General features: G+C 39.5%; 1 protein-coding gene across 2 annotated transcripts; it reads left to right on the top strand.

Moving 5' to 3' along the window:
• The first annotated feature begins 545 nt into the window (after positions 1 to 545).
• ccdc66 (coiled-coil domain containing 66) lies at positions 546 to 12,108 on the top strand. 2 transcript variants are annotated; one of them, XM_055159540.1, is made up of 21 exons: positions 546 to 717; positions 2,651 to 2,709; positions 2,872 to 2,900; positions 3,111 to 3,335; positions 4,332 to 4,524; positions 4,611 to 4,728; positions 5,126 to 5,217; positions 5,299 to 5,354; positions 5,471 to 5,563; positions 5,806 to 5,943; positions 6,057 to 6,286; positions 6,367 to 6,451; positions 6,551 to 6,709; positions 7,041 to 7,104; positions 7,202 to 7,282; positions 7,469 to 7,703; positions 8,243 to 8,477; positions 10,087 to 10,115; positions 10,196 to 10,314; positions 10,988 to 11,061; positions 11,921 to 12,108. In XM_055159540.1, exons 1-21 carry the CDS (start codon positions 707 to 709, stop codon positions 11,993 to 11,995), a joined length of 2,400 nt encoding a protein of 799 aa, XP_055015515.1. In that variant the 5' UTR covers positions 546 to 706; the 3' UTR covers positions 11,996 to 12,108. The 2 variants fall into 2 exon arrangements, with proteins under 2 accessions (XP_055015515.1, XP_055015513.1); XM_055159538.1 differs by having other exon boundaries at positions 7,199 to 7,282.
• Positions 12,109 to 12,382: the final 274 nt, after the last annotated feature.

Raw genomic sequence — 12,382 nt, 5'->3', positions numbered from 1 at the left:
GATACCTCTTACTGGGTCTATCCCTTGAACTACAAGGCAAAATGTTAAACCTCTTCTCTATAAGCACACATTAATTAAGACTACTTTTCTTAATATCAAGGCAGAAAGGCAAAAATAATATAGAGTATTCAATGGCAAAAGTTAAAGTTGATAAATAATGATAAGTTTGTGGACTCAAACTGTAACAAATAATAACCTAGTTCAACATTTGTGGGTTTCTGTTTGGAAATTTATTTCAGAAATCTTTTTCAATATAAGCGTTTACCTATAAGATTTTTATTCGGTTATCTTTTAATGATAATTTTATGATGATTATTTATGTTTCGATTTGTTTGTATTGTGTGATTTATTTATTTTTTTCTTATTATGTAAAACGCATTTAATTACTTTGTGTATGAACTGTGTTAGACAAATATATTTGCATTGCCTTGTTTAAATGGGGTAAAATTTAAAATATATATATATGTAAAATTCATGGCGTGTGATTGGCTGGGTTCAAAATGAATGAACCAATCAACGGTGCCTTTCTTGGCTGTTGTCAGTTTCCAACATACACAGTACAGGTGGACGTGCAGCTGTGACCGATTTGAGCAAAGACGTGATTTTAAGATAAAAAAAAAATTAAATGTCGCCTTGACCGTTCATTCTCCATCTTCGGGTGGGATCTATTATCTATTACGAACCACTGTGGACGGCACCCATCAGTATGAACCTGGGGTGAGTGTGTTGTGTTTTAAATTAGCATGAGGCTAGTAATGCTAACTGTCAACAGGCTTGGTGAAACAACAAATTAAGTTCCCGTCCGATTGTCGTTTCCCCACTAGTGGAGACATGTGTAGATGCCCAGTTTCCGTTCGTAGCCGCTAGGTAACTGCACGTGCCCCGGAGGAGGAAAACAGGTGTATCTAAGGAAGCCAAAAAGGGACAAACTACCTAACATTTTATGGGTGGCGAGAACTTACGCTAGCCAGTGCTTTAGTAAATTGATATTATGTTACATAAGAATTATTTCAAGTATTTTATATCGTATACTGTTTGACATTTAGCGAAGTTGTAGTGTAAAGTGCAATGGTGAAAAGTGACCGACTTTGTGTTTATGGTACTGTAGCTTTCTGTATCGTCCACTGGTGTCAAATGATAAGAAAGAAAGAAACACACACTCATGCTCACAAGCATCACAACAAATCTGTAATAAAAAGCTCAATATTTAGATAAGGTGGTCCATCCATTATAAATCATTACATAATAGGTCCAACCTGATAAAATATGTCTAAACAGGGAAACAAAAGAAATTACCCAAGTGATTTTTTGGTTATCATCATCAGGGTCCACTTCACAACAGAAGTGACAAAGTTCACTTAAGTCATCTATTAATTGTTAAAGAAGTCAGAAATTAAATGTTTGCATGTGATTTATTTTAAAAATCCATCAATCAAGGCCCTATACACAAACAAAATAACTACAATGAAAACCCACTGAGAAATGTAAATGGGACTACGCTTTATTGGATCAGATTTGTTAATGTTCGCGAAAAACCAACACTAATTTGACCCCCATGGTTTTCTGTAGAGCCAGTTGTGTTGTGATGCTTCTGTGGGCGGAGTTTGTTAACATTGGTTTTCGAGGGGGAACTGGAATACCAATAGGGGAACATAATTTGGTGTTTCGCTAGTCCAAACAGCTGCGAGTGCGCGTGGACCATAGTCTATCTACTGAAGAAAAGAGCAATGCAAAGACGACACATGGCGATGATCACAGTCAACATTTATGATGTTATACACGCAGAAAGGAAGCGCTATGTGACCCACATTAATAAATACAGTGATTTCAGTGGTACTTGCACAGATTAAATAAATTGTCTTAAATTTCCATTGGTTTTACATTATAATAACCATTTGTAGGTCTACTAACCTCGATACTCGAGACTTTAGTCAGCAATATGCAAATTGTAACTGAAACGTCTGTCATGGCAAAAATTATATATTATATATCTCTTGAAGATAAATAATGAATCCATTTGCGAAGCCCGATGAGTTTTTGGAATATAGACCAAGGTTTATTCTTGTTACAGCAGATATGGACAGGGCCTAGGCCTGCCCTGGCCAAAACCCAACCGCCTCTGCACATCAGCAGTATGCTCCTACTACATCTCCCACCATATCTCCCAGTCTCTCCCCATGTATCTCCCCATGTATCCACTCCGAGCATTTGAGCTCTCAGTATTTATACAGAAATACAAGTTACATACATATCAAAGTGAGAAAGTGACGACTCCTACTGAGGTGTGACCAGATGATGATGCTTGATCTGATTTGCATCCATATTCACTTGCATTTGTCACTTCCTGACATGATTAGCAAGCAAAAGGAAACAGAAGTATTTACAATGAATGGGTCTTTCTAACAAGCCAAATGAGTTTTAGTTACAAGACCAAATGTGTTTCTAAAAGATAAACTAATAACTATTTTAATGTAATCAATCATAATCAGTATTTTCCTGTGGGGGTCTGGTCTCAGGTAGAAAACACATTCATTTACACAAAGACAGAATGACAGAAACAATCTAAATTTTTATCACACGTCCTTGAATTATGATGACATAAAAATGTACATATTTTCTCTCTCTAACTCGTTACCCCTCCTCACTACAGAGAAGGTTTGCTGTTTGAGCTGGAAAATGGGAAACCCAAACTGATCTTTCTGAATCATGGTAAATTGTATTCATTGTTAGTTCATAATCTAGTTCATAATATACTGTATGTAATGTATTTACTGTATTTATGAAATAAATGAATCAATAATATATTTTTGCACAGGCACACCATAACCTATTTGCATCTCACTTCTCTTTTCACTCTCTACTTTTTTGCAGAAGAAAAATTTCAGAAGAATCCAGTGAAGGTAATTACCATGTCAGTCAAATGTACTGGTAATTGAAATGCACAGCTTTAATTTCTAATACATCTAATACAATCTCTTACTGTTTTCTTAACCAAAACAAGTATACATTACATTTCAAACTTATAAATTGTAGCTGATTGCACCTCAAAAGCCTCTAAAATCATAATGAGTAACTATAGTTTTGTTAATTCTGATAATTCATATTTTTAGCCAAGGCCCCGACTGCCTAGTGTCTTGAGCTGTAGACAGCCCTCGAGATTGGCTACGCGTAAGGAGGAGCAGCCAATCAGAAAACAGAATCTACTGAATGGGAGAAGCCACCAGAATAAACCAGGAAGAGGAGAGGCCATCGTCAGAGGCTGGGGCCAAACTGTGACAACTGCAAAAACTCAAGAGAATACTGCGCTGGGAAAACAAGTTAAAACTAATGCCAAGGTTGGTCTACACTCTGTTAGGCGTGTTCTATCAAAAACTCAATCTCAAAACTCAATCAATTAAAATTAAAAAAATTTATTCCCCTGACAATACAATTCTAATACAGAGCTCTGGGTCAGATCGTTGTCCCTAACTGCCTACAAAGTTACAGAGGGCTTACATCAGGCATCTGACCCCGTGCTTGTTCCTCAACCCAGTTTATAAAACACAACAGTATGAATATGCAAATAATATGTTGAGCAGGTTCCCGTCTTGAATCGTCGCCTTGAAGTGTCAGCATTTCTTCTTTGGGGGAAGTGACAACCCCCTCCAAACCATTGTAAATCACACCAAGTCTGTTTAGATAAGCCAGCTGGTTATCTCCACAGTTGTTCTGCAAAGGAATTTGCATAGAAGCACATAGGTTACACATTATGTAGGAAATACAATGGTACTATTCAACAAATAAGATCTCAGTGTTTAAGCTTCAGCTCAATGTGTAACTTCATTAAACGATATTCAAACCACCACTTGATACTGCCTTCAACTCTTATCATGAATTTTATTTTACTCAGTTTTTTACTGTATTAAAATTGAGAACATGATCTTGCTGTTTTCACTTGAACTGAGCCAATACTGAGGCATAATGTCAAATGTTCTGTACTGATTCGATGAAGGAGCAACTCAGCCCTGCATATGTATTTGTTTACCTTGAGACTGATGGAAAATTATCCCTGCTGCCATAGCAATAATTCAAAACAAAATATTACATTTTTGTACTTTACATACTTTATTTAGCAGAAATACTACTGTTACCACAAAAATGTATACGGAAATCTGGCACATATAAAAAATAAAAAGTATTTCTGCTTTTTCTCAAAATCATTTATAGTATCAAAATGTATTGTACTACTCCTGGATAACAAAATGACACAAAAAACAAAGATTATATGGCGATACTAAGGAAATACCATTAAATTGTCCTTGTTAATAATCCTTCTGATGTTTTTGCTGAAGGTGAAAGCAGCTAAACCCCAAAATGTGACACCAGACAGAAAACCAGAGGAGCCCAAGAAGAAGGTTGGGCTAAAAGTTGCACCGTACAGGCAGAGCACATCGCTGCAGGAGAATGAGGCGTGTCTGACCAATGAGCAGCTTCAACATATTCTTAATGTGGTCCAGACAAACAACTATCCCCCAAACACAGAAGGTATCAGCATGAAAAGTGTCAAAATGTACCGGTATGTTCTTTGAATGCCAATTATGTGTAATTAAATAAATCATTTTTAATTTCAGAAAACCAAGCAGAGTGTGTCCCAGAGTCTATAGCGAGTGAAACGAAGGGTCCAGAGGAAATAAGGGAAAAAAATGAAATTGAAACTGAAACTGGAAATGCACCAAACAAGGACAAAAGGTGAGAGACCTTTTTGTTATTTTGTTATTTTAGTGAATCTTAGCAAAACCTCACATGTTGAAGCATCTGTCCATCAACTCGAAGGTCGGAGGATCAATTCCCACTCTGACCAAATTCTGTCACTGTGTAATGATACCTCACCTACCTTGCCTAGTATGAATCTTTATTGTTGTCCACATCTCTGAAGGAATCACAAATCAGAAATCATCTAGCAGTTTTTTGGCTACACGGAATCGTACATAATTTTAGTAATAGTAGAATTAATAATATGCAATAATAATTGGCAATTATTATATATATATTATCCGAGATAATATTTTGGTCATATTTTATTTAGGGCTTTTTCACCTTCAAGGCTCTAAAAGCATTTTTTTCTTTTTTAATTTCACTTGTTTAGATCCAGAGGTCTGTTGAGTTGGGTGGAGGAGCGGCCATCTGAGGATAGAGCTGTGCTGGATGCAAAAAAAGCTCAGTGGAAGAAAGAACTGGGTACAAAACATGTTTATATGCATATACATTATGTATAATACTCTCTCTGTATATGATTTTTAAATAGTTTTTCTTTTTTAGATGAACAATTGGCATTGAAGCAGAAGATCCAGCGGTTGGCTCCACTCAGACTCCAGGTATCTGATCTTTGTTTTGGTAAAATGTCACTATAAAGAGGCTTCTCTTGAGATCAGTGTTACACTTTACAATGAACAAAATGTGAAATAACATGTGATTGTCTGTTGTGTATTAGGGGGAGGATGACACAGAGAGTTTGGTCTCGGTCCAAAGCTCTATCAGTTACAAAGATTTACCAGCCGCCATCAGGTCCAGCCTCAGAGTCGGGGTAAAACACTCAAATACATTATAAAAATAGCATACTCTCTTTTCTTAAATTAGATTAGGAGATTTAATTATATTAAATAAGATTAAACCAATGACTTTAGTAATACAGTGTTCACAGTTTACAAAGTACAGAGGTCCAGTCTGTGATTTTACTGCAATATTTGTTATGTTTACTATATATCTATATATATCTCTATATCTATCTATCTATCTATCTATCTATTTTTTTTTTTTTTTTTATAGGAGTTTGCTCCGATGGACGAGGTGGAGCTGACACAGGAGCAGAGGCAGGAGCAGAGAAGACTTTGGCTTCAGGAGCTGGACAAACAACGAGCGGAAAGTTCAGAGAGAAAACGCCTCGAAAAACTACAACAACAACAAGTGAGAGAGGCTCATGTTTAAATATGTCATCAGGATAGGACCAGCTGACTAAAGCATCTGAATGTTAAATGGAGCTTTTAACCATGTTATAACTATGTTTTTATGGTTTTCAGACAGAGGACCTGCACCTGTGGGCGTGTCACTTTGACTCCTTCCACAGACCCCCCCTGGCTCCTCCCCCCTGCTCTCATGCTCCTCCCCCCTGCACACTGCCCCCGCCCCCTTGCCCCAGCGCAGACAGAGGTGAGATGGACCGCTGCTCCAGTCTGTCCCAGTGGGAGGAGGTCAATGTCAGAGCCAATGTGGAGACAAACAGCAGAGGGGGACACACCAACAGCGCCAGGTAACTCACTTAGCTTACTGCTTCAGATCTAAAGTGGAATCTTTCCATAGATACATGTGAACATAAGTCTCTCTGCTAAGTCACCTCCGGACCATGACGTCTCTGTTGGATCCGGCTGAAATCGAGGAGAGAGAGTGCCGCAGACTCAAGCAGCTGGAACAACAGGTAATTTCCGTCATCTGTCTGGAAACTTTTCTAACTGGACTGGACTATGAGATTGTAGACCTATTATTGTTCTCAACTGTATGTGCTTTGTTTTTTTAGCAAGCAATTGAGCTGCAGGTGGAGGAGCGCCGTCGCCGTAGAGAGGAGGAGGAGTCACAGAGGAAACGGGAAGAAGAGGAGGAGGAGCGAAGAGTGGAGCAGGAGAGAGAGCGACTGCAGAGACAGTACGAGAAAGAGAGACAGCGAGAGAGGAACAAGGTACATCACTGTGTCAATGAAAACAAACAAAAATAAATAAATCGCGGTTTGCTGTTTTTATTAAAGAGGGGGTACTTTACTTCTTTGTGGTATTAACTGCTGATGCCTAACATATTTAGATCACCGTGTTACCTTTTATAGTTTTGAAAATACGGGAGAGATCGCTAAAATACTGGACAGTGCATGGATGGCCCCTAAAATCTCTTCTGGCACGTTGAACCAGGAACAATACTATAACATTGTAGAAAGCTAAAAAACTGCTTTGCATTGTACCCCTTTTTAATTTTACCATCTTTCACATACATAACACTACTTTTCATCTCTTCTTCAGGAGCAGAGTCCAGAGATGGGCCCATTGGTCACAAACAGCTCTGAGCCTGAAGTACAGTCCAACAGTCAGTCATCATTATAGTTGGAAAAAAAAACTTTCAAAAAATAAATATATCTGTACAAATCGTTTATAGTTCCCTTATTTATTTTCTCTTACAGCAGCGGCCAATCAGGATACAAGTCCGGAGCAGGAGGCAGAATTAACAGCTGTCAATCATCACAGAGACACAGCAGTTCAAACGGGTGGGTGTCTTCAGGTTTTACAGTTATACAACAGACCAGAAAGTTGTTAGCATTAGCAGCTTTTGTCACCTCGTACCCTTTGTTATCGTGACAGGCCTAGGCTTTCAAATGTCTTTATAGTCCAGTGGCCATGGTGGCGGCCATGGCAGCTTCTGGAATAACTGTTGCTGTTTGTTTTCTTCACAGAGGAGGTGCACATTTCTGAGTCCTTGGATTCAGGCTCCTGTGGTCTGGTCTCTGGTCCGGTCCCTGGTCTGGTTCCAGGTCCGATCTCAGGTCCTGTCTCTGGTCTGAACGCCGTAGTCCAGGCTCAAGTCCAGCAGATGTTACACAGAGATTTTGGGGCAGAGGCGTATGAGCCATTCACCAGGACGGAGCGCCCCAAAAAATACGAGAAGAGACCAGAGTGGAATACACAGAGGTACAGAGGGTAGCTTTTACTGTGGATGTGACAATAATTGAAATTTAGTAATATTATTTTGTCTCCAGTCCATTATGGATTATAACAGTAATGATTCGCACCAAAGTCAAGACATTTAAACGTTTAGTTTGCCTCTCCAAATCTCAATTTATATCCAACTGTAATATTTGCATTTTCTTCTATACTAATGTGCCAAAGGTTTTGTGAGAGCTTAAATGCCTACTCCATCTTTTCACCGTTTAAAGGTTAGATACCCTAGATTTAAGTTGTATTAACTATGCCACCGGATAGAAACAGGCCTTTTAGGGACCAGTGTCCCAATTCATTAACTGAAGTTTGAAAAAACATTGGCTTCCTCTCTGCTTCAGTCCCCATGTGCTTTAGTAGTCACATTTTTGGACACACCAATGTCATTCACTGTATTTTTTATATATTTTCTGTATGTATATAAAATGTTCAAAGTGGTAAAAAAAAAGATTGAATAAGAAGTATATCCAAACTTTTGACTAGTTGTATAGTTGATAGTTTCTTTGTTTTAGACCGAATAGGAAGTTCGTGCCTGCCTCTCAGCGTTACCCAGAGGAGCTGCAGCGTCAGAGACAGGAGAGCCGTCTGAGGAGGCAGGCGCAGCTCCTGTCACTGCAGAGGAATCCAACTAGCAACCCACACAACAATAATGCAACCAGCAGAAACCCAGCCAATAGCCAAAACGTGCCTCCAAGCCTCAGCCCCACAGAGCAGAGTGGACCAAAGGAGACCAGACAGACCAGCCGGGTGAGACAAAAACTCTCTGAGCTAATCACTGCTGTAGACTGCTGTATAATATGGGCAAATTTTAGTTAAATTGACCATATTCCGCTGTTTTCTGATCTGTGTTCTAATGTTATTTGCTCATCATACCCTGCAGATTTAGGCTGAGTTCTTCTCTCAGACTGAAAACACTTTGCTCCACCGTTCCACCTTGTGATATGTGGTAATACAGTTAAAAGTGCTCCACTGTGTTTTTAGAGCATTTTGAGTTTTGCAGAGGCATGTAGACTGATAATGCAGGGTTCCTCAAACATGTGTGAATGAAATAAAACACAGGTTCAGGTCTGTTAACAGCATTATAACATGTCTTAAAGCTCACAGAAGTCAATTTTGTGTGATATAGGCCCTTTAAAGGTTGTATGGAGGATTTTTTTTGTTTCAAATAGTCAATGATAGCATTATAGAGGTGCAGTAGCCTTGTAATTATGATGACCAAAAAAAAGAGAATAAAAATTCATCAACTCTGGACGTGGTGGGGCTAAACATTTGCCAATAGATAACGATACTGCCTCGTTATCTGTTAGCTGACAGGCTGTCAATCAATCTCCCTACGTTTCTAGCGTAACTGACTTGCCTGCGCGCTGCCATTACGTGGTTTACGTACGACTGTCACGCAGTCCACAGACGCAAGACGCACAGACGCTGTTTACTCCACCAACGCAACAGTTCTTAGCGGCTTTTTTTTACCTATATCTTCCTCGCAGTTAGCACAAAGTTTGTTGCAATGGCAGACAAGAATCCAGGAGCAGTTAGCCCCAAAAGAAAGTCCGTTTTTGAGGTCGCTGAAAGAAGAAGACAAGGGGAAAAGCAGCGAAGCCAAACTAAGGTGATTCTTGAAGATTCATTCCAGCGATGGCGCGACTGAAGCAGACGCAGGGTCTAAAGACTGACGCATTGGTCGCCAAATTACTCCTGGACAGGAAACTTCTACTTATTATGAAAACGTACTTTATTTCCAAGAGCTCGACAAACGTTTTTCAGGACACGAATGCGATATCCTATGTCTGAAAACGTAATTTTCAAGGCAAAGGAAGAGTCCGCTTGCTGCTGCGTGTTGTAGCTAGTTCATTCGCACGGAATCTCCGCGCACCCTTCTCTGCACCCTTTCCTGCTCCTCTCCCCGCTGCCAGTTCCGCTCTTCTCCCTGCTCCTCACTTCTTGTCCGCGCACGGAATCTCCACGCACCGCTCCCCTCTCCTCTCTCCTCTCCCTGCTCCCTGCTCCGTTCTTCTCCCTGCTCCTCACTTCTTGTCCGTGCACGAAATGTCCGCGCACCCCCTCCCCCCGCTCCTCACTTCTCCGTCTTGCCTAACCAACACTGTAGTTATTTGTTTACAAGTCATGTGCAATGCACTGGCTGTAAACAAACCTGTTTCTGGCGTAAGGAGGAGGCGGGAGGAGGTGTTTCTACGTAGGGAGCTGTGGGCGAGGGGGGGTGGTTTCACGCATGCGCAACATTTGAAAAAGGACAAAGGCTGGATTTCTCGTTCCTTGGAAAATCCTCTATACTACCTTTAACTCCACAACCCTGGTTTGAAATAAGCGACTAAATTGGTATAATGTGTTTTTTCAGTTCAAGATGGTTGGACAGCCCACAGATAAGTAAGGTTATCTTTTAGTGTAACATGCTGTTTTTACAATTACATAAATATGAACATGCGTTGTGCTGCTCTCTCCTGTAGGGGGCGCTCTCCACTCCACATTGACTCTCCAGCTCCAGATTTTCTCCCTTATGTTCGAACAGATGAAGTGTTTAACCTGAGACCAGTGGAAACGCAGCATCAGCACTCACTACACACAGGTAACCCTCTAATATACACTGTTTTTAATCTAACCTTAGTCATTACTCAGTCCTGTTTTAGTCTTGTTTTTGGTCCTGTTTCTGGTTCAATTCCACATTTACTTTTGGTTTAGTGGTATTATAATGGGTTACACTAGTACACTAATGTTAGTCCATGTTGTATTGTATGCTTGTTTGGTATGAATCTGGCCTCCATCTTTTGTTTTTAGTTATGTATGTATATTATGTTTTAACTATGTAACTTCCTGGTGGAAGGTCCATCACCTGCTTGTTTCTGTGGAGATGTCATTGTTCTGCCTGGAATGTTCCACAGTATGACATTAACAGCTCTACCTTTCATTTAGTCAATGATAGGTGGTTTTATAACTCCAAAATACCTAGAAAAACAAGTATTCTGACTGAGTGGTGCTGTGTCTCCACAGATCTGACCTGTAACTTGGTTCTCCATGAAGATAGAAAGGTTTCATACCATACTGTGAAACATTCGAGACAAAGCAATAACACCTTCATTCTTTTGCTTTGCATGCTTTTGACCAGAAAAGTTACACAATGCACCTTTTAATAATAGTCATTTTGTGTCATTTTGTTTCTCTAATTGAAATAAATCATGGGTTTCTGCTTTCTTGTGCCTCTAAATTTTATAAATGTACTAAAAGATATATTTCTCGTTCAGCTCCAGCTCTTCGGCTTCTGCAGAAAACCCAGAGAAAAGAAGAAATCCTCAGAGGACTGGCGCAGCTCAGACAGGTGAAGAATCCTCTTCTCCTCTGCCCCTCTCCTCTTCTCCTCTGCATCCTCTGTTCCTCTGACCCTCTTCTCTGCTTCTCTGATGCTCTCCTCTGTTCTCAAGAATAAATGTTACATAAAGGCTCCAGTTTGGATAGTTTGTGTTGAGTAATTTTGAGTCATGGGAGACATGATTAATTCGCTCCACTATCAGAGAGGAGAGAAATTACTTGTATTTAGAGCATTTGTGTGTATGTGTGTGTGTATGTGCGCAGCTGTCTGCGTGCAGCTTCTGTTTCCTGTGTAAAGATGGAGAGGATTTTTGAATGTAACATAAATCAGCCAATCACATTGCTTCATTTGTTTTGACCAGAGTGGACACACAGAAGAAACAGACAGACGCCGTACATTTAAATATATATATGCAATTTTAAGCCATTATAATTAGAAATAAAAAAATAATAATTGGCCTATTTGGTTTGGTTTTTAAAAATATTCTTCTTATGAAATTGTATCTTTATAGCTGCTTATATGACTGAAACTCTTTTAAATTGTATTTAATGGGCCCATATTAAACCATTTTATGTGAATCCTTATCTACTTTATCTGATCCTCTTCTCCTCTGCATTCTGCATAAGAAATTCACTACACCTATAAATCTCTTTGGGTTTTCCTTAGTCCTCCTGTTTGTTGGCGCTCCATCTCTCCTTTGTACACGCTCAAACTGTCTCGGTGTGGTAATTGTATCTCGTGATGGACTTTTCTAATCCTGTCCATTCTCATCATGAACAAATACAGAAACCCTACATCCCTGTGTTACTCCTGTTATTACTTCTGCTTTTTGTTACATTTACAGTATTTCTCTCATGTATCTTTTCAGGGTTTGCTCCAGAAACAGCGTGAGCTTGAGTTGGACCTGAGCCGCAGTATGTTTGACGGCAAACTACCGATGTGAACTATGACCCCTGGATCCGTGGATCTCACTTCCTTTTTCCTTCAGCAGCACTTTGAGGCAGAGACCACTGTCTGTATTTATTGAAATTTGATTGTAATAAACTTTGAACTGGCTCAGACTGGCTCATTATTGTGTAGCTTGTAAAGCTTTTTTAATTTAGATAATGGGGAATTTACAAAGAAATAATTTTAATTTGGGGCAAAATTTAGATTTACTTAGAGCGCTTAAAGGTGCATTGTGTAACCTTCCTGATGGAGGGTCCATCAAATGCTTTTCTCCATGGACATGTTATTGTTTTGTCTGGAATGTTTGATAGGGCAGTATTAAACCTTTCCATCTTGGACACCAAACCAGACCAAGTTATAGGTCAGTTTTTTGGAGAGGTGA

This window comes from Boleophthalmus pectinirostris, unplaced genomic scaffold (assembly GCF_026225935.1).
Source record: "Boleophthalmus pectinirostris isolate CB_2022bp ecotype Guang Dong unplaced genomic scaffold, ASM2622593v1 HiC_scaffold_23, whole genome shotgun sequence".
NCBI classification, from domain to species: Eukaryota; Metazoa; Chordata; class Actinopteri; order Gobiiformes; family Gobiidae; genus Boleophthalmus; species Boleophthalmus pectinirostris.
The sequence above is the reverse complement of the archived record's forward strand: the minus strand, read 5'-3'. Positions and strand labels throughout refer to the sequence as shown.